Source organism: Meriones unguiculatus, chromosome 8 (assembly GCF_030254825.1).
Source record: "Meriones unguiculatus strain TT.TT164.6M chromosome 8, Bangor_MerUng_6.1, whole genome shotgun sequence".
Lineage (NCBI taxonomy): Eukaryota > Metazoa > Chordata > Mammalia > Rodentia > Muridae > Meriones > Meriones unguiculatus.
The window spans coordinates 72,390,289-72,411,122 of NC_083356.1; the positions used below are offsets into that span (position 1 = coordinate 72,390,289).

At 49.7% G+C, this 20,834-nt stretch overlaps 2 protein-coding genes across 4 annotated transcripts in view; both read left to right on the forward strand.

Moving 5' to 3' along the window:
- The first annotated feature begins 868 nt into the window (after positions 1 to 868).
- Urm1 (ubiquitin related modifier 1) lies at positions 869 to 17,174 on the forward strand. 2 transcript variants are annotated; one of them, XM_060389819.1, is made up of 7 exons: positions 955 to 1,017; positions 5,386 to 5,456; positions 9,439 to 9,590; positions 11,460 to 11,509; positions 13,755 to 13,836; positions 15,780 to 15,828; positions 16,192 to 17,174. In XM_060389819.1, exons 3-7 carry the CDS (start codon positions 9,529 to 9,531, stop codon positions 16,258 to 16,260), a joined length of 312 nt encoding a protein of 103 aa, XP_060245802.1. In that variant the 5' UTR covers positions 955 to 1,017; positions 5,386 to 5,456; positions 9,439 to 9,528; the 3' UTR covers positions 16,261 to 17,174. The 2 variants fall into 2 exon arrangements, with proteins under 2 accessions (XP_021499778.1, XP_060245802.1); XM_021644103.2 differs by lacking the exons at positions 9,439 to 9,590; positions 11,460 to 11,509 and having other exon boundaries at positions 869 to 1,017.
- Positions 17,175 to 17,321: 147 nt separating this feature from the next.
- Positions 17,322 to 20,834, forward strand: part of Cercam (cerebral endothelial cell adhesion molecule) — a 34,671-nt gene continuing 31,158 nt past the window's right edge. Inside the window, exon 1 of one of the 2 annotated variants that reach the window (XM_060389814.1) lies at positions 17,322 to 18,983. The gene's annotated coding sequence lies outside the window, so the exon portion shown is untranslated. Of the gene's footprint in view, positions 18,984 to 20,213; positions 20,229 to 20,834 lie in introns of those variants that run through there. The other variant, XM_060389813.1, reaches the window with a different exon arrangement.

Here is a 20,834-nt window from a genome sequence, read left to right on the forward strand (position 1 = left end):
CATCTCCCGAGTACTGGGCTCACAGGCAGGCTGCCATGCCCACCCACCATTTGAGTGGGTGTTAGGGATCTTGTCTTTGATCCTTACACTTGCACAGAAAGCACTTTGCCAGATGAGCCATCTCCCCAGCCCCAACGTTTTCTTTCACAAATCTCTGTAATACAGATTCTTTAATTTCAGAAATCTTATTCCAGTTTGGGATTTCACATTCATTAATGTGACTAGTACGTTTATTTGATTACATTATCTCCCTGCTACACTTAGAAGCAGGAACTTCACTTATTACACCCTTTAATACTAACTCTCCACGGGACCAAACAATATGTCAGGCACGTTGCTAACTAAATAACCGCGGAGTAGATGATATCCAAATCGACATTTGACACAGACGTTTGGATAGCGAGGTGGCAGCTCCGGAGAGAGACAACTGGGTCAGAAATAAGAATTTGGACAGATCACGTATTACTCCCTCAAGTGATGTGTTGCTTAAGGCAGGCTTGACAGGATTCTTGTTTTTGTTGTTTGGTTTTTGAGACACACTCTTACTATGTAGCCCTGGCTGTCTTGGAATTCCCTACGTAGTTCAGGCTGCCTTGTACAGATCCGCCTTCTCTGCTTTTCTGAGTGCTGGGATTAAAGGCGTGCACCATAACGCCTGGCTTGAAAACAGATTTGTGACCAATGAAAGAGCAACAGTACGTGTCTCACAATGATGTCATCGGAGGTTGATGAATTTCTTCCCCTTAGTCGTCTTTTTTCATGAAGTCTCCCTTCCAGCTCGGGGTTTTCTGCTAGGTTTGCAAAAAAACCTAAGCAATCAATTCTCCAGCCCACAGCGCCCAGACCGCGCCTCTGTCCAATAGCTGAGGAGTACCGGGCCCCTACGTACCGCCCTTTCCGCTCACACTACCTGGTGGCGACCGGAAATAAGACGGCGCTCCGGAAGTTGAGAGGCGTGTCCTGCTAGCTTGGCTTCTTCAACATGGCGGCGCCCGTGGAGGTGGAGGTGGAGTTCGGGTGAGTGAGAACCCGGGCGCTTTGGGGATAGAGCGAAGCCATAGGGCCTGAAACTTTGGACCTCTGTCGACCTGCCGAGGCTACTGACGCCCTCCGAGAGCCGGGCCACCTGCCTGGCCTCTGACAGACGCGGTCTCCGTGGGCGACGAGGCCGTAAATCCGAGAATAGAGGCGCACGCACGGGTGGAGGGGTGCATTGAGAGTCTCGCGCCGTGGTCTGTATCGTGTAGGACTTGGAGGAGTTGACAGTGAGCAGGCTGTCTTCTAGAGACAGCCTGTTTTACCAGTGTTATTCCGAGCCCGGGCGCCTTGCCTGGCCTTTGGGCTCCCAAGGAGAACACGAATCTCCCCGTTGAATAATCCTTCAGTTCTGTCTTCAGGAGGCAGTTCCCGCCTGGTTTCTTGGAAGAATGTGTGGCCAAGACAAGACACTTTTCTTTCTCTTTCTCAAACGTGGGACTTTTAATCAGACATAAATCTCTTGCGAAATAGTTTGGTGAGTGCCTTCTGCAGATGTGGAGTTTAGAGGAGATACGGGGATAAATAATATACCACGGAGGGAGCGACCAACATTGACAGTATATTATACACAAGATGAAAAGTTCCAGAATGGGAGTACACATCATTACTTGAAGGAACACGGGGAAAACTGAAAATCTTCTCATATCCCTAGTCTGTTCTTCCAGCACATAGAAGGTCTGTCATGGTTTCAAAATCTGCAGAAGACAGACTTAGTAGCTGAGAACAGACAAAGAACTGAGGTCTCTAGAGATGGGTGGTTGTCTCTAGAATCATGGAAAAGCTAAGCATGTCTGTGTGGCTGTGTCTTGTGTATATGAATAAGCCAAGATCGAAGTGAAGGGAAAACTCTAGAGTAGAAATGTAAAGTTCTTTGCAAATGCCTCTCTTCCCATTGGCTGTCCCCCATTTCTTTTATGTTGTCCCTTTACTTGGTGGTTCATTCGCCAGTCATTTATTGAGTGCCTACCATGTGCCAGGCAGTGAGCCAGACACCGAGGATTAATCTCATGAATGCTAAGTACAGTTTAATTGATGATATTGTCTGGCTGCTTGGATCCAATTAGAACTCTGTTGGTCTGGCCTCCTGACCATTTTGCCTCTCTGACCCTTAGCCTAGCTATCATCGGACCCTCCTACCTCCCAACCAGGGAATAAAGGGGGACTTCCTGATGCCTTGACCAGCCTCAGCAGAATGGAAAGGGAAGAAGCCAGTGTTAACGTTTATTTGTAGCCAACTTGCCTTTTATTTTCAGTGAGTCAGACCTGGTGTTTATTCAGCAGAGATGTATTCTGTGTGACATACTATGCTGACAACAGTGAGGAAGTCATAAAGTAAATAAGGCTCTTGCCCTCCAGAGTTTACAGACCTCCACAGTTGCTTCTTTCCTAGCTTCAGCCTTCCTTACCTCTAAGCATTTTTTAGTTTGAGCAAGACAGGACCACATTCTTTACCCACCTGTTCATCTCCTTCCACACCTTCCCACATAAGTGACCCATCAGAATTCCAACTTCACAAGGCGTGGTGGCTCTATTATCCTGACACTTGGAATGCAGGGGCAGTTGGATTTTTAGTTTTAAGGCCAGGCCAGGGCGACATAGTGAGAGACCCTTCTAGAAATAGATAAATATGCTTGCCAAAGCCAGAAGCATTTTTTCTCTCTTCCCATTTTGGTTTTGTTTGGAGAGAGGAGCTCATGATAGAGCTATTTTGTTTGAGACAGGGTTTCTTTGTGTAGTCCAGACAGTCTTCTCTGTAACCAGGTTGACCTTGAACTCACAGAGATCCACCTGCCTCTGCCTCCCCGAGTGCTGGGATTAAAGGGAGTGCCACCACTCCCATCTTTTTCTTTTTAGGGCCAATTCTGTCATCTTTTGGCATGCCTTTTGAACTGTTGTTAGCAGGGGCCGTTTGGTTTGGTTTTTCCAAACAGGGTTTCTCTATGTAGTCCTGGCTGTCCTGGAACTATCTCTGTAGACCAGGTTGGCCCTTAACTCAGAGATCCATTTCCTTCTGCCTTTTCCTAGCACTGGGATTAAAAGTGTGCAACACCACCTCTGGGTTTGCTTTGATTTTTTTTTTTTTTTTTTTTGAGACATTATATCCAGGATGGCCTATCTCAACTCAGTAATTGGTTGAGGATGACCTACAACTTCTGATTCTTATACTTTTATCTCCCTAGTGCTGGGATTACAAGCATGTACCATTATGCCCAGTTTATGCAGTGCTGGGAATGAAATCCAAGGCTTCCTTGGATACACAGCAAATACTTTACCAACTAAACCACACCACACGTCCCAGCTCTAGTAGAGCATTTCTTTAAGAACACACAGAATTTGAAGTATAGTCCAGGTGTGTTTGGGGTACCTCGTTTCCAGGCTCTAAAGACCCAGATGTGAGAGTCTTATTTCAAGAGTTTGGGGTGGGGGGAAAGTTGGACATGCTATTGAGGTCAGAGAAGGAGGAGAAGTAGTTAATAGTCATTGATGTGGCAAATATTTTTTAAATTCCTGCTGTATGCCAGGCCTTATTCCATTTAGATCCTGTTTGTGTTCCATAAGGTGGATGGAAACTAAAAATGGATGGGTAGACTTTTGTTGTTGTTGGCTTATTGGTTGTTGAGGCAGGGTCTCATGTAACAAGCTAGTCTTAATATGTAGCTGAAGATGGCTTTGAATTCTTGTTTTTCCTGCTTCTGTTTCCTAAGTACTAGAATTATAAGCCAGTGATACCGTGACCAGCTTTTATATAGATATGTTTTTTTTAAAGCAACTAGAGAAATGTATTCCTGTCACTAGTATTAGCAGTGAATCGAGGTATTGAGAGGAGATGGAGGTATCTTGGTTAAATTAGAATGGCAAATCCTATAAAACAGAATAGAATCTGGCCTTAGGTCTCTGGGGTCCCAACAGCTCCTGTGTCTTTTTTCCCTAAATTGGCCCTGAAGTTAGATGTGCTCATCTCATGCCAGACATGCTGACTGAAGTACAAGACCTTCCCTCAGGGCCTAGCTGACCAAATAGTGACAGGTCACTCAAAGCCTCACTGGTTTGCTCTTCATCTGTTTGTAAGAGGGAAAACAGACTTGGCCTCGGAGCCTGGCACTACCAGGTTTGGCCACTCTTGGTTATTTGCCTCCAGTTCCCACCCCTCTTCTCTAACCCTCAAGTCCTGAACCCCCTGTCTATCACCCTCCCCCAGCCCAGCTGCTGCATGTGCCAATCCCTACCCAGCAGAAAATGATGCTCTTGGAAAGGGATAAATGGAGGTTCTGTGTGGGCTTGCAGCTGAAATGGCCCTGTGCACAGCCACAGATGGGCCTCTACTCCCCCTCCACATTTCTGCATCAACAAAGCATGACCTTGTTTAGATGACAGTCGCCCCATGTTTTCCCCATGACAATGTTTGCCTTGCCTTTGCCTCTTAGTGGGCTTCCTCAGGACATCTCTGTTCCCTGAGATGGGAAAAGGGTGGTGGGGTAGGAATCAGCACATCCATCAAAAGTCTGTGAAGGCCTTCTCAGTTCAGCCCCACATGAAGTCTGAGACGGGAATCAGAAAACCCAGAAGAAGAAATAGTGTGGGGCACTGGACGCCCCACTGCCCATACCAGAAGTTCTGGCTTCTGAACTTGGCTTTGAGCATCTCTGCTGTCTTGACTGTCCTTTGGCCAGGTGCTAGGACACAGAAACGAACTGAAGTCTGTTCTTAGGGGCTTTCTGAAAAAAATCTCTGGGGTTACTTAACTCCTCTGGGCTTTAGTCCACTCTGTCTGCTTCCTCCCTCCTTTGCTGGGATGGCAGAGGATACAATGGGATGAAGAGCAGCCTATAACTGACAAGGTGATGTTCTTAGTGCGAAGCCCAGTGGGCTCTCTCGGCCTCCGTTCCCGAAGTTCCTGTGCTCAGAAGTGCATGGCAGAAACAGGGTTATTTCCACTCATACATGGCCAGAAATGCACAGGGTCTCCAGAGCACCCCAGAAGGGTGGCTCAGCATTATTGGGAATAAGATCGGCAGGGTCTGACTGGCAGGCAGGGCTAAATAGAGTCAGTTTCCTTCTTGGGGCTAGCAGCTCTGAAGCCTGTGTTTTACCTCTGTGTACTAAACTGCCTCTCAAAAAAGCAGAGGGGTAAAGGAGGCGGCAGGCTTGGGTGTTCTACTAACAGTGAAAATAGTTTCCATCCTCTTTACCCACAGTAGAAAGTCAGTAGGCTGTTCTTGAACCTTGGTCTGTGCATCTCCTCAGCTTTCACCACCAGCCCTGTCCGCAGTTATCAGACTCATCTCAGTCCTATGTGCAGTCAGTCAGTCACTCACCCAGCTGTCTTTCTCTGCCCTTCTTTTGCAGAGGCGGTGCAGAGCTCCTGTTTAATGGAGTAAAAAAACATCAAGTCACCTTACCTGGGCAAGAGGAACCCTGTGAGTATTGGATTTCCTGGCTGGTCTTTGGGGCCTTTGGACATGAGTGGGTTTGTGGTCTAAGTGGAAATAGTTAGGATTGCCCTGGCCAGTTGCAAGGCAAGAAGATACTAGAAAGTATGCTTTTCCTTCCTTCCTAAGGCTGGCCAACTCTGGAAGGGGTGGGAGGCTGGTCTTCACATGGGGAATGGCTGGAGCGATGGCTCATCTGTTAGGAGTACTGGCTGCTCTTGCATAGAACCCAGGTTTAGTTCCCAGCACCAACACATCTATAAGGCCAGTCTCAGAGGTTTCAAGACCCTCTTCTGATCCCTGTGGGCACCAGGCACACATGAGGTGGACTGACAGACATATATGCAGGCAAAATACTAGTGCAAGCCAGATGTGGTATACACCTTAATCCCAGCATTTGGGAAGCAAAGGCAGGAAAGCAGGTGGATCTCTGAGTTTGAGTCTAACCTCAAACTCTACATAGAGTGTTCCAGGCAAGAGCTGTGTAGTACGACCTTATCTTTTTTTGAGTGGGGTGGAAGGTTCAACACTGTGTTTCTCTGTGTAGCTCTGGCTGTCCTGGAATTCACTCTGTAGACCAAACTGGCATTGAACTCACAGAGATCCATCTGCCTCCACTTTTGCCTTTGCCTCTTTAATCCCTGAGTGCTAGGATTAAAGTTGTACACCACCACTGCCCAGTTTAGGACCTTGTCTTCAAAAAAAAGAAAACAAACAAACAAACAAAAACCCACTAGAATACATAAAATAAATAAATCTTTAAAAAAAAAATGGTCATGATAGCACACACCTTTCATCCCAGCACTCAGTGGCAGAAGCAGAAGGATCTCTGTGAGTTTAAGGTGAGCCTTATCTACCCAGCAGGCTCTGGGACAGTCAGAGAGAGACCCTGACTCAAAGAACAAACAAAAAGAAGGCTCAACAAACAAACGTGCTTGCCACCAAACCTGGTAATTTAATGTGATCTCCAGGACCCACATGATAAAAAGAAAGAACTGACTCCCTCAGGTTGTGTGTGCCTGAGCACACATACATGCATTATAAAAGAAATGTACTAAAAAAAGGAAAAAGAAAGAAAAATGTGCAGGACAGTGATTTTGCATGCCTAGGCGGGAGAGGCAGCCAGATCTCTACCTATGAGGTCAGCTGGTCTACAGAGTGAGTTCCAGGACAGTCAAGGCTACACAGAGAAACCATGCCTTGGAAAACCAAAACGAAAGAAACAAAATTGCGTGAGCTCCTCTCTCAAGAAAGAAAAAGTAGTAGGTGAAAATAAGTCTTGGAGCTAGGAATGTGGTGCAGTGATAGAGTCCTTCCTTGCCCATCATTCATGACGCCCCTAACACCACCAAAAAAATCCCTGCCAGTAAGAACAGGAGGAGAGTGCCTAAACAAGAGAGGTTTTCAGTTCACTTATTAACATACAAAAAGGTTTTGTTGTTGGGAGTTTTTGTTTTAGTTTTTTTTCAAGACAGGTTATCTGTGTATCCCAGGCTGGCCTCAAACTCAGAGATTTGCCTGCTTCTGCCTCCAAGTGCTGGGATTAAAGGAATGTGCCACCAAGTCCAGCTAAAAAAAAGTTTATTAAAATACCAGTATGGGCTGACAATTTGCCTAGCCTGCACAAAGCCCTTTTTTGTTCGATCCCCAGCATGGGATAAATCAGGGCAAAAACTGGGTGTAGTAGTGAGACACTGTGATGGCAGCACTCAGGAGGTGGAGGCAGCCCTGGGATCCATAAAAGACTCTATCCAAAATAAAATACCACACGTTTTACTGTATTTCCTGCTAAGTTTGCTTGACACAAAAATACACACGTTTTTAGAATTTCATCTCCATGTCACTCAGTCACTAAATACTCAGCAAGTGGCACTTGAGTAGTCATCATTTTATTCTTCCGGATGTTGCCAGTGTCCTTGACACCTTTGCTGACCTAGGAGATAGCGGCTATTTCCACTGGTTGATTAGTTGCTTCACTGACTGACAGAGGAGCTCTCTCTCTGTGTAGCTTAGGCTGGCCCTTTTTCTCTGCTGCACCATCACAGACATGCTCCCCTCCTGCTCCAGTCATGTTAAAGGGTAGCTAGCAAGGGAGGGCAGGAGCTGAGCAGCAGTTCCTGGGCGCTTTAAACTGCTTAGCATGCATTTCACAGCCTCTCTGGGGCCAGCTGTTCCTTTCTCTGCTCTCCAGGCCTGTTTGCTGATCCCTTTCCTAGCTCCCTCCTCTCCCCTCCCCTCCCAGTCCCTGTGCAAAATTGCTTTTGAAAAGATCCACTTTCTGCTTAATTAAACAATGAGGAGCGTCCCCTCACACATCTGTAAACCTCCTTCTGAGGCCAGTTTAGCCCACAAACTGCTCCATTCTTACCCCCATTCACTTGTAAATGGAGCCTCTGAGGTTCCCTCCACCCCTCTTCTCTTTCATTCCTCCCGTGTCAGCTCTTTCTTCTCCCTTTAGCTCAGGCCTGGGGTGGGAATCCCAGAAGAGCTCTGCCGTGTAGCCTGAGCTGGTATGCTTGCTAGGGAAGGGACAGTTTAACATAGGGATGAGTTTTCGGCGTCCAAGTAAAGGTGAGAAAACATTTCTTGGCCTGGGCCCAGTGCCAGTGGACAGGAGTGGCCGAAGACTGACTTCTTTGTGGAAGAGAACAGTTTAAATGGAGCAGCCCTTGTCCCCCATGTGTTTGCAGAGGCTGGATAAGACTATGCTGCAGCCTGGATTCACTGTCAGCTCTGAGGGGCTGTCACTGCTTCTCGGCTTTTCTAACACTGCGGCCCTTTAATAAAGCTCCTCATGTTGTGGTGACCCCCAACCATAACTGTACTACTTCATAACTGTAATTTTGCTACTGTTATTAATCTGCTATGTAGGATATCCGCATATGTGATCCCAAAGTGGGCAAGACCCGTGGGCTGAGAACCATTGCTCCAAGGAGCCCTGCCAGTGTGAGCTGTCAGTATCTCCTAAACAAGGAAGGTCTGCTGGGGCAAGGGATTCTGGGTGGAGGCTCCTTCATTTATTTTCTTATTTTCTCATACATGGTTAGCCAAGACCATTTTCATGCAAGTATATAATGTACTTTGAGTATATTCTCTCACTTTTGTGAGCACCAACCACTAAGTGTTTTTTGAGGTGTAGCCCAGACTGCCTACACACTTGCTGTGTAACCAAGGATGACCTGATCTTCCTGCTTCATCCTCCCAAATGCTGAGATTACTGGCTTTCACCCTCAAGTGTAGCCAGATAGAGGTTTCATACTTGTTCTCTAAGGTGGGCCCACCATGGTTTCTACACCTTCAGGTCAGGGCTCTGGCAGCGCAAAGGATGAGGAATCAGTTCACTTGAGTACACAGCACAGAGTACCCATCTGTGGTGTGTTCCCTGTGTGTTTGATGCCTATGTCCTGCTGCTAGCATTTTGCCTTAATCCTCACTGTAATGCTTTGGAGTGTAGATTATTATCCACATTTGTCAGGATAAATGATACTAATACATTGAGGTGAAGTGACTTCTTGCCCGAGGCTATCTACCCCTCCTTGCAAGCTTTCTATTTGATCTTTAACTGGTACACTACAAAGCAGCAGTTTCTCTCCCCACTGTTCCCACATGGGCTGGCCAGAAGCCACTTGTACTGGAAAGCTTGCATTAGAGCACCTCTTCCACCCCAGTGTTGAGTGTATGACTGGTTATGGCAAGCACAGCCCTAGAATATGAGTCTTCCCACACAGCTTGCCCCAGGAGCTTGACCAACCAAAAATGGGAGGAAGGTGGTGGGAGTCGTGGTATGTGCCTATAGCCCCAACTATGTGGGAAGCTGAGACAGAAACTCAGGCCAGCCTGGGCAACCTGGGAAATAAGACTAGTGTGCGGATCCCATACCCTCTCCTTTTTCTTTCTGTCTTTTTTTTTTTTTTTTTTCTTTTGGCTTTTCTGAGATAAGTTTTGTTTTTTTGTTTTTGTTTTTTTATAGCCCTGGCTATCTCGGAACTTACTCTGTAGACCAGGCTCACCTAAAACTCAGAGATCGCCTGAAGAACTCTGGGAGTTGCTGGGATTAAAGATGTATGAGGTCACTGACTGGCTGTACACTCTCCTGTTTCTGTTACTGACGTCTGGCTTCCAGTGAGCACATGCCATATCATACAGAAAGACCCAGCACTGATTAGTGGGACACCTCTGTCTAAGGCTAGGCTTATGGGTGATGAGCAGAGCAGGTAGAAAACCAGAGGAGACAGTTTCTCTTGTTCCCTGGATTCAGGAATAATTGACAGTCTAGACACAGCTCCAAGAATCATGTTATAGATTGTTTCATTTGATCTTCCTAACAATGCATTCTTTTCTTAAAAATTTTTTTAATTTTATGTGTATGAGTGGAGATCAGAACAGGGCATCAGATCCTCAGGGATTGGAGTTGCAGGGGATTGTGCAATGTCGTGTGGGGGCTGGGGGTCAGGCTTGGGTCCTCTACAGGAGCAGCCAGTGCTCTTGACCCTTGAACCGTGTTTCTAGATCCACATTCTTGGTTTGGTTTTGTCTTTTGAGACAGGGTTTCTCTGTGTAGCCTTGGCTGATCTGGACTTTGTAGACCAGGCTGGCTTTGAACTCACAGATATCTGCCTGCCTCTGCCTCTCAGAATGCTGGGATTAAAGGTGTGCGTTACCACACCTGGCTCCAGATCCACATTCTTTTCTCAATTTTTAAAAATGTTATTGTTTGTATATGTGTTTGAGAGAGACAGAGAGAGAGAGACAACTTGCCTGAGGAGACCAGAAGTATTAGATCTCCTGGAGCTGTAATGAAGGTGGTTATGAGCTGCCCAACCTGGGTGTGGGAACCTAAGTCTAGTGCTCTAGAAGAGTAGCACGCACTCTTACCCTCTGAGCCAGTAGCAATCTTTTTTTTTTTTTAAAGATTTATTTATTATGTATACAGTATTCTGCCTGAATGTATGCATATGAGCCAGAAGAGGGTACCAAATCTCATTATAGATGGTTGTGAGCCACCATGTGGTTGCCGGGAATTGAACTCAGGACCTCTGGAAGAGCAACCAGTGCTCTTAACCTCTGAGCCATCTCTCCAGCCCCCCCTTTTTTTTTTTTTTTAAAGATTTTATTTATTTTTATGTATACACCTGCCAGAAGAGGGAATTAGTTCACATTATAGATGGTTGTGAGCCACCATGTGGTTGCTGGGAATTGAACTCATGACCTTTGGAAGAGCAGACCACTGAGCCATCTCTCCAGCCCGCCAGTAGCAATCTTACGTCTTTTTTTTTTTTTTTTTTTTAAAGAAAGCTGAGGCTCTGAGAATACCTAGGAAGAAATGGAGTCCAAGTCAAAACTAAAACTGGCAGACACGGTGATGCACATCTGTAACTCCAGCCAGGACCTAGGAGGCAGGAGCCCCAGGATTGGTAGTTCTCAGCTACATAGCAAGTTCAAGGCCAGCCTTCACCTTCCCCCTTCCCACTGGGGTTCCACCGGCATCTTGGGGTAGAATTTTGAGAGCAATATATTTGGGCCCTCACACTCCCCTCTGGAACAGCAGTGGGAGTGTCATGTTAGGTAGCAGGATAGAGAAGTATGGGGCATGGGGTTGCACACCTCATCAGTACTGCTGGGGTTCCAGAGGAGGGAGCAGGCTTTCTCCAGGTTCTCTAAAGGGATCTTCCTGCTGTCTTCAGTCTGCTGCCTTGAACCTGCCAGTTGCATGGTACCTCAGCTCTTCCCATATGTGCTTCTGTCTGTCCAGAACGCTTCCCCCACCCAAGCCCATTCATCCTCAGACCTAAGCTTCAGTGTTTGCACTCCTGGAAAGGCCATTCCTGGTCCCAGAGGAGATAGCACACGCACCACCACTAATGAAGTAATGTCTGCCGCCTCTGTGCCCTCTCTCACAAGGAAGGCTCTGCATCCATCTTGCTGGCCACCATCACCCTAGTGCCTGACAGAGGATAGTTGCTCAATAAATGTTTGTCTTGTGAATGGCAGTCCCAGGAAGGAGACCATGCTCACAGGAGGAGAAGGAAGACAGTGGGAAGGTAAAAGTAAGGTTCTCTATCCCCATCTATCCCAGAGCCACCCCAAGCCACCAGTCCCTGACTCTGCTTAACCCTTCCTCCTCCCCTGGGTGCCTTTGGAAGCCGACCATCTGGCTTAGAGCCTATTTGCATATTGTCTGGGCCTCAGCAAGCCAAGCAAGATGTCCCCGGGGGTGCGTTTCAGGCCAGGCTGAGTGGCCCTTGCAGCCTGAGAAGGGAGCCATGAGTTCCACCTCTCCCCACCCCCAAATCCAGGCACAGGGACAATAAAGGCGGCTGTGATACAGCAGTCTCACCATGGTAACAAGCTATCAAAAATGTGGGCGGGCCTGGAGGGGGCCAGGCAAAAGAGAGAGGGAGTGACCTCAGCAAATAGGAGCATCATGATAAATGAGCCAGCACTGGGCAGCAGACTCATCCCCCAGCCCACCCCTCTGGGAGTCCATGACAGTGTCATCACGTGGATGACCTCAGCATGACCACTAGCCCTCCCCTATTCGAAAGCTATCCAGAGGGAAGCAGAAATACCCTCTCTCTGGAGGGAGCCAGGGCTGTTCCCCAGGAGAATCCTGATTCTATACCAGCCAGCCAGGACTGTCAGATATGGCCTGTGATCACTGGGCAAACCTTTTTTCAGTCCTTCTTCCTGTGTCCAAACACAGAAGCACAGCCCTGGCTGCCGAGGCTGGCTGATGGATGTGTCAGACTCCAGTGGTTCTATCGAACAGCCATAAGATGTATGGGCTGGTGGCCCACCAGACAGTGCCAAGATGGAGGAAAAGGGATTCAAGGCCAAGGGAAAGCCTCTGTAACATGGGCCTTGGGGAAGAGCCCACCAGGAATCCAAGTGCAGCCTGAGGGAGGCAGCACCCTTCTCCTTGCCTTGGGGACTACACATGCTTTGTCTAAAAGGAATTTTTAATGGGAGATGACCATTCTAGTCCATGAACACTGCATGTTGCCCTATGAGATGTTTGTGTCCAGCAAAAATGCCCATATTGCACCTTTTCACCTCCTGACCCTACCCAAGGCTCGACCTGCATATGTGTTGCAAAGTGAAGCTCACACTGGGAGCCGAGAGACTTCCTGTGTAATAGCAGTCCTTTGTTCCAAGACTTGGGCTCTAGGCAGGACTTTTCAGGCCACACTCTCACTTTGCTTCAGCTTAGCTTCAGAGCTTGTCTCAGGCTCCATCAAAGGTAGCGGACCTCTCTAAGACACTGACTCAGGACAGTCCGCCTAGGGCTTTCTAAATGCCAGTTTTTTTCTGTAGGACCTTTGTTTTCAGGTTCACCTCTGAGAGCAGGACCTCCAAGAACAATCTGAGTGAAGAGCAGATGGTAGAGGTCCTGGGTACGGAGGGGTTTATAGATGCAGACTAGTCCCAGTTTGCTGTGGGCTGATCCCCCTGCTCCTAGGAAAGGACAGGTAACCCTGGCAGTCAAGAAGACCACTGCCTCCACATTGCTGCACAAAGAAACTGGCGGCCATCCCAGAACCCATCCTATGGGAGGCGGCCCTGGGTGTTCAGCAAAGCAGGAGAGGTCCTTGCAGCCCAGAACTTGCCTCTTCAAGGTGGCCACCCTCCGGGGCTCTGCAAAAGTGGGGGTAGTGAGCAGTGATTTGTCAGTGTCTGCCTGGTGAAGAGCCTTCTCTCCCTCTGCTAGAGGAAATTAACTGATGTTATCAGCTTAGCAATTGTTTTTCTCCCTTTACAAAGGGAAATATATGCAGACCCTGCCTGTGAGCAAAGCTGTGGCCTCTCCAGCTGGACTGGCAAGAGAGATAAAGGTGGCAGTGGCTCTTTGATGCCCTCTAAGCAGCCTTGTTGAGGTAGCATCAACCTAGCTACCACAGTCCCTGAGTTCTATTCTTTAATCCTTTTAAATTATGTGTACATATGTGTGGGTCTATGCATGTGAATGTAAGTGCATGCAGAGTTTAGAAGGACATTGTAGGCATAGGTGGTCTTTGAGCTGACTAATGGGGATGCTGAGAACTGAACTTAGGTCTTTTGAAAGAGCAGTGCCTCCCCTTCACCACTAAACCTTTCCAGATACACTGTGCCTTTAGCTGTGCTATGGCTACTTTTTCTTAAAACCCTTCTGACAGATAACTAGCCTCTCCTAATCAGGTTTCTGGGCTCCATGAGCCCCATGTTCACTTTCTTCAGTACTAGGCAAGGCTTTGGGGCATAGGAATGACTTGGATTTGACATTAGTTTGTTCTGTGCCTCCCTTTTTAGGGAACATCCGGAACCTCCTTGTCTGGATCAAGAAGAATTTGCTAAAAGAGCGGCCAGAGCTGTTCATCCAGGGAGACAGTGTGTGAGTCTCCCCCCACCCTGAGCAGGGCAGAGGGAGGGAAGACTGTCTAAACCCATGTCCTAGGGTTCTGAATGTCCTCTTGAGTCCTCTGGCCTCTTATTTTCTCAAACTCCTTTGAGAAAAGAGCTGTGCTCTGGTCTGTTTCTAGTTTTCTTATTACCACACTAGGCTGTTTGAGGTTCTTAAAAGCCTATATGAAAGGAGCTTGGCAAATTTTCCCCAAAATTTGTATTATGCTTCTGGTTACACAGACATGATATATGCAGAAACTTAGGTGAGTTACTTTGCTTCTCTGGGTCTCAGTTACCCTCTGTACAGAAAATACTAAGAAAGATATACTGTCCAAGGTCTCCCTTATCCCGATCTAGGACAGTTGTCCCATAGACTTCTTCTTGATGTTAGAAGCATTCTTTATTAGTGCTGTCTGGTAGTTGCTGCTGCCACTTGTGGCTGATTGAACCCTCAAAGTTGGCCAGTGTGACTGAGAAACTAAATACTCCATTTTAACTGTGTGTGGCAGCAGTTAAAATGCTTTAATCCCCACGTTTAATCCCCAGTTCTAGGTACTCAGAGACAGGTGATCTCTGTGAGTTTTAGGGTAGTCTGGTCTACATACATAGATGGTTCCAGGTCAGCCAGGGCTACATAGTAAAACCCTGTCTCAAGCCTGGCAGTGTACACCTTTAATCCCAGCACTTGGGATGCAGAGGCTGGGGCATCTCTATGAGTTCAAGGCCAGTCTGGTCTACAGAGCAACGCTCCAGGAGAGCTGGAGCTACACAAAGAAACACTGTCTTGAAAAGGGTGTGTGTGTGCTCAGATGGAAGGATTTCACAAGTTTGAGGACAGTCTGGGCTACATAGCAAGACCCAGTCTTAAAAATCAAACACAGGATGGAGAGCTAGATCAGAAGTTAAGAGTACATGCTATTTTTCCAGAGGACCTGAGTTTAATTTCCAGCACCCACATCAGGTAGCCTATAACTCCAGCTCTGACTTCTTCAGCCTCTGCTACACTTGCACTCTTTCTCTGTTACTACACACGCTTACACAGAATTAAAAATTAAATAAAAACACTCAAACATTCCATTTTCTTTCTTTGTCATTGCAATGGCTACGTGTGGTCAGTAGGTGCAGAGTGAGGCATCACAGAGACAAGGTTCCAGGTCACTGCATGCACATAGCCACTCAGGCACACCTCTCCCGGCCTGCCAGCAAAGGTCCAGGTTCCTCATGCCAAGTCATTTCACTTGTAAACAAAGATGGCCTCTTGTATAAAAGAGGTGAGCCATGAAATTGTGAGACTCATCTGCCTTCAAGCATAGGTCACCCTATGGCCTAAGACTGCTCTCCAGTCTCCAGTTTCTGGCACAGCAATCCTGGAAGCCACCTGCAAGGACATCAGTGTTCCCTGGACCATTGCCATAGGAGCCAGGACTGACTCTGAAGCACTCAGGTGCTTGGTGCTGCTGCCAGCCTCCTTTGACCCAGAAGAGCTGAGCTTGCTGCTCTCCAGGATGGGCACCCTGGAGGCTTAGAAGCCAAAGCCCTTCCTTTCCAGAGTAAAGGAGAGTAACATTAGATACTGGGTAAAGGTAGGTTCCTCCTGGTTACTGAGACATAGTGGCAGGCAAGCCATGTATACCATTTTGCTGTATCCCTCAGCAGACCTAATGGGGCAGGTCTTATAATTGGCCCTGTTTTCATGTGAAGAGAGTTGATACTCAGAGACATAGAATGCCTTGCCATAACTCTGGGTGGTAAGTGATGCTGAACTTTGCCCATTTATTTTTAAGATACCCTCATGACCCTGGTTTCTGACCTGGTTCCCTGACCATGCAAACTGTTGGGAAACTGGGAGGAAAGGTGCCTCCACACTCCTGCAGCCCACAGACTGACCTCCTGCCTTCCACTTCCTGCTCCTCACTACCCTTTTTCCCACAGGCGGCCAGGAATCCTGGTGCTGATTAATGATGCCGACTGGGAACTGCTGGTTAGTACCTCCAGTGACACGCCTCCCCAGCCCTTTCCTTCCCTGCTCCAGTGGGAGACCCTGGGCTTCTGATCAGGCCAGGTGGGGGCTGGGTAATCTGTCTCATTCATACCTCTGCCCCACCCCCACCCCAAATGAGTTTATTTCTGTATTCCATCTCAAATGAGGAAGGATTGAATGGCTGCTGGGGAGGGAAACCGGGAGCTCACCCTCCTGGAGATTTGAAAGTTGATGTAGGATCTCCATTTTCTGGTGAGGTTTTTCTTTCTTTCCTAGAGCAGCCACCTTTCTCCTCCCTGTCCCAAAACCCAGCAGTGACCTGAACCATGTTCTGATAGCCCCTGTCCCTCTTTCCTGCCCCAGGGGGAGCTGGACTACCAGCTGCAGGACCAGGACAGCATCCTCTTCATCTCCACACTGCACGGCGGCTGAGGGCTCTTCTGTGAGCCCAAGCACCTTTGCAAAGGGAGCACAGGACAACCACAGCTCTCCTCGGGCTCTGCTTCCAGGTCCTCAGTCTCCCTTGGCTGCCTCCTTCCCTGCTGTACCCCTGAGTCTTCTCTAGGCAAGGAAAAGAGGCCAGGTGCTAAAAATGAGCCTTTCTGGGCAAGGCACGTGAGCAGGGAGGGAGAGCAGACGCCTGAGCCCAGATCTCCCAGCAGCTGAGGTGGGGGAGGGTACTCCTGTGATGTGTCAGGAGTGGAGGGGGGTCTATGCCCAGGTGACCCAGCTGCTTGCCACTCCTGTCTTGGTATAACTAAGCACTGTGTGAGTGCCTGGAAGGCACTCCAGTTCCACAGCCGTCTTCGTGGAGAAGATGGATGGACTGGAGTAACTGATGAGAAGCCCCTCCCTTGCCAAAGATTAGAGGGGCCTCCGCCTCAGTTTCCCCATCTGGACACAGAGGGCTCTGCCTGTCCCCCACTGATATCATTATGGAACCCCAGCTGGGGTCCCCTATTCAGTGCTCACCTCCCTCCCCTCTACCCAGCAGCTGCTCTCCTAGCCACATACTCCTCCTCCTGTCGCCCCCCCCATCCCAGCCCTTGACCCTGACTGGCCTCCCCCCCACATAGGCCACCAGATGGGCTCCTGAGACACTCTCCAGGCTGCCCACAACTCATTCTGCTTGGGGTAGAGAATGAAAGGAAGTAGCCTAACCTTAGGGGCTGGGGCGTCAGCGTATGCAACTCCTAGCTTCCTAAAACAAGCAGGGTTTGGGGGTACAGCGCCTAGTAGACAGAGGGCTTTCCTCTTTCCCTTTCCTCCATCCCTTCTGGAAGTCTGGGGACCTTATGTCTGCAACAGCTGGCCTTGGGCAAATAAAAAGACTAGTTTGTTTACTAGCCTTGCTTCATCCTTAGAAACTGGTGGTACCCTATGTCCCTCGAATCCATGGGCAGAGACAGCCTTCACCTGAAAGGCTAAAACATGAACTGTTGAAAAGAGAGTGGCTCAGTAGGGCCATCAATAGAGGTGGAGAAGGGAGTGTAGACCCATAATGACTAGTCCAGGATCCTAAGCCAGAAATTCTCATCAACCAGTCTAACGCCAGGCTTTGTTTTGCCAACTGTAGTCAGCAGTCCCAGAACTCAGAAGAGGGTGGCCTAAGTAAGATTGCTGAGCCCCACGACTTCATGACCTGCAGAAAAAAGCTTCGTCTGACCCAAAATGTTTCATATTAATGTCAATAGGGTGGAATTCCTCACCCTGTATAGAACAGAGTGCCTAAAGTTGTGGGCCACTGTTGGGCAGATTCTCATAGAGAATGACCTCAGTTTCCTGAGCTGTTCCCAGGCACTGCCACAGAATCAGATTCTTGGGCTTGTGAGTGGGAGCAGTCACGTTGGGGTTACTGTAGGGACTGGCTGGGTGCAAAGTAAAGCCAGTGTTGGGTCAAAGTGCTGGTGAGGCTGGGCTGAGGTCAAGCGTTGTCATAGTTCTCATAGCTTGTCGTTAAATAGAGGCTCAGCCTTTCCTTGTTCCTAAGCTTCTGCTACTAGGTATAAGTGCTAGGATGCCTTCTGCAGCTGATGGCTGGGAGGATGTGGATAGGGGACTTCCCGCCTTCCATGGCACACCAGCTAATGCTGATTGTTAGAAGAATGGGCCGAGGAAACCAGCTTTCCCCATCTGGGGTGCCACTGCCGTTGTGCAAATTGGTCAGGGCACTTTCACCCTAGTCCACTCAGGTCGGTTTAGTTTCTAGCAGAAAGGGGTCAGAGACGGTGACTCACTCAGCCCCATCAGCATCCAACAAACCCCCTCCCATGCGACTCGTGGCCCTTGCTTTTGAGGAAATAAACAAGTCCCACTACCTCCGTAGATTTATTTTTAATGAAAAGGATTCGTTTGTCCAAGTTCTTAATTCCAAAGCCGAGGCGATTGCCTGGCTGGAGCGCATCTTTCCCCAGCTTTTCTGTTTCTGGCAGCGGTGGGAGGCTCGCCCCTCAGTCGGTCCAGAGGAGCTTGTGGGAAGGGTTGGTTGGCTGGTTTGGGATATACGGGTTGGTTTCGGATTTTTGTTTCCTTCTTGTTTGGGGGTACTGGTCAGGGGACAGGTTGAAACAAATTCAAAACGAGGTAGCGAACGAATTCTGCTAGCATCTGGCTTTCACTCCCGACTAACTGCGGTTCTGGCCAGGGACCGGCTGCACGAAGCACATTCGGGCCCCGCCGCTGTGTGCCAGCTTCGTTCTGGCCGAAATTAGAAAGCGGGGAAAGCTGTACGGTGCGATCAACTCAAGGACCCTGCCAGCCGACACGGGTCACCCGCAGAGCAGGAGAAGGAGGGAGGCGAGGATGAGGATGGCGGCGTCAATGGCAAGGACTTATGTCCCTTTGCATACCACTCTGGGGCCACTCTGCTCGTGCTGTGCCCTGCCGGCTGCCGCCCCGTCTCCCAGCGTGGACCTCCTCTCTGCGGCCCCTGTCTCTGTTGAGCCTGGAGCTCAACCACAGATGTCCAGCCACAATTCTCGGTTGGCCGCAGACTCGTACAAGAATTGCGTTTGGACAATCAGTGGCGAAGCCCCTGAGTTCAGGGGCCCGGTCCCCCTCGGGGTTCTGCCTGGCTCCTTAAAAGCGCACACCAGATCTCGGGAGCTGCGTATCCGAATACCTCCAGAAGCTCAGCAGTCGCAGCCCATCCCGCGGTAAGGTGGACCAGAGAGCGGGCGTGCAGATCCCGGCCCTGCTCGGGCATCCCCATCGCCCCCGGGGTGTTTCCTTCCATCCTGGCCAAGGGTCCCTAGAGTAACCCGCGTTTTGTCTCTGGGCTACTGGGCTACCCCAGCTTGGAGGAATATTCTGTCAGGCCCAGGGAACCCCGACTCTCCTATCCCCGCCCCCAGACTGGGCTCTCCGGGAATCCACAAAACTGGGGCCGAGGCCGGTGGCGCCTCTGAGCCTCTGGTCTGGGGTGCTGGACTCCTGGGGCCCCCTCCCCCGCCCGGCCCCGCGCACGCACCGGCTCGGGCGCTCTCTGCTTCCTTGTGGCTGAGTCGAGGGTGGTAGCCTGGGCAGCGGGGAGCGCAGGAATGCGCCGCCGGGTCACCTGCAGCGCCCAGGGAGCCGGACCGGGAGCCGGCGTGCTGGTGAAGCGCAGGGCTGAACCCGAGCGGGCGCCTCTGGCGGCTCGGGGCCGGGGCGGGCTTTTAGTGGGCCGCTCCAACAATACGGGCCTGGCGCGGAGAAAGGGGCTCGGCTGCAATTGGTACTGGATTTGAATAACGCCACGGGGCCATCAATGGTCATTGTGTCGACGGGTAATGAATCTCCGCTGTCTCTCGGGCTGGCCAGGCAGCTGCAACCTGCGCTCAGGCAGCTCTTAAAGACATAGCATGCCCCTCCCTGGGGGCCGCCCCCCACCCTGCACCGACCGGACCCCGCGCCCTCCCACCCCCACTCAGCACCCTCCACTCCTGATGCCCCGCCTGCTCCCTCAGCCTGACCCCTTTGCCGGTGGCCCCCTCCCTCCAGGGCCAGGCACCCACATCTCGGTCCTGGACTCTGGACCTGAATGAGGCCTCTCTAAGCTTGGCTGAGCTCCCCAAGAGTAACCAGGGGACCCCAGAATCTTTAAGACCCAAGTTGCCTTCCAGCCACTTTGTTATGTGTGGTCTCTTGAGTCCTCATTCCTTAAAGCTCCTTTCCAGGGGTTCCTCCTGCATGTGAGGGGGTAACAGTCTGGAGGTCAGAGGGTCACCCCCCCCCTTAGAATGCTTATCCGAAGAATAAGGGGGAAGCGTATAGTCCCGACTAACAGACTGAAGATGCAGTCTCCAGAGACCACACCCCCAAGAGGGACCTGGAAGCTACCCCCTCCCCTCCCCAAGGACAAGGGCTCGATTTCCAGGCTCCTGGACATCCAGCAGCAGCAGCATCGATGAGGGAAGCAGGTGGGTGTGAAAAGACCAGCAGTCTGTTAATGCTTGTCTCCTGTGTCTTTGGAGGGCCCACCCATCCAGAGGTTCAGGAGCTTGGAAGAAGGTCTGATGTAGAAAAAGCTCCATCCCCAGAGCTCAGCCTGGCTTCCCCCAGTGAATGGTCACATCCCAGAAAGGAGTGAATGGCATGGTGATCTTCGAGCATCCTGCTTTCTGTCCACCCCAGGGTTCCTCAAGGACCTTACCTCATCCACGACACACCCTGCGCTCATGCCCTGAAATGTTCTCTTGTGTGTACCCTGTGGGCAGCTCTGCTATGGACCCAGTTGCGTTGTGATTGTAGATTTGTGGGATCCTTCTCACTAGCACAGGAAGTGGATGGGGTGGACCTTTGTGCCTCTGGAACCTGCCTAGTACAGTGCCCTCCCTCAACTCCTCATTAAATGTGTGTGAGTAGTTGCATGTCCTGTGCCTTAAAAGGAACAACACAGAGTTGTGAGGTTTTCTTAACAAAAATTGACAAAATGTGATCTCTGGGTTTGTAAGAGAGGGAGCCCTGCTAGCTAAATCCCAACTCTGGGGATGTTCCCCTAGATGCTGACAGTAAGTACTGTGTGG

What these genes read in the sequence shown, in the direction of transcription:
- Urm1 (XM_060389819.1), top strand. Translation starts at nt 9,529, where the DNA reads ATGTATGAGGTCACTGACTGGCTGTACACTCTCCTGTTTCTGTTACTG. An exon ending in TTACTGACGTCTGGCTTCCA is followed by an intron (nt 9,591 to 11,459) that starts GTGAGCACATGC and finishes TGTGAATGGCAG; the next exon opens with TCCCAGGAAGGAGACCATGC. An exon ending in AGAAGGAAGACAGTGGGAAG is followed by an intron (nt 11,510 to 13,754) that starts GTAAAAGTAAGG and finishes CTCCCTTTTTAG; the next exon opens with GGAACATCCGGAACCTCCTT.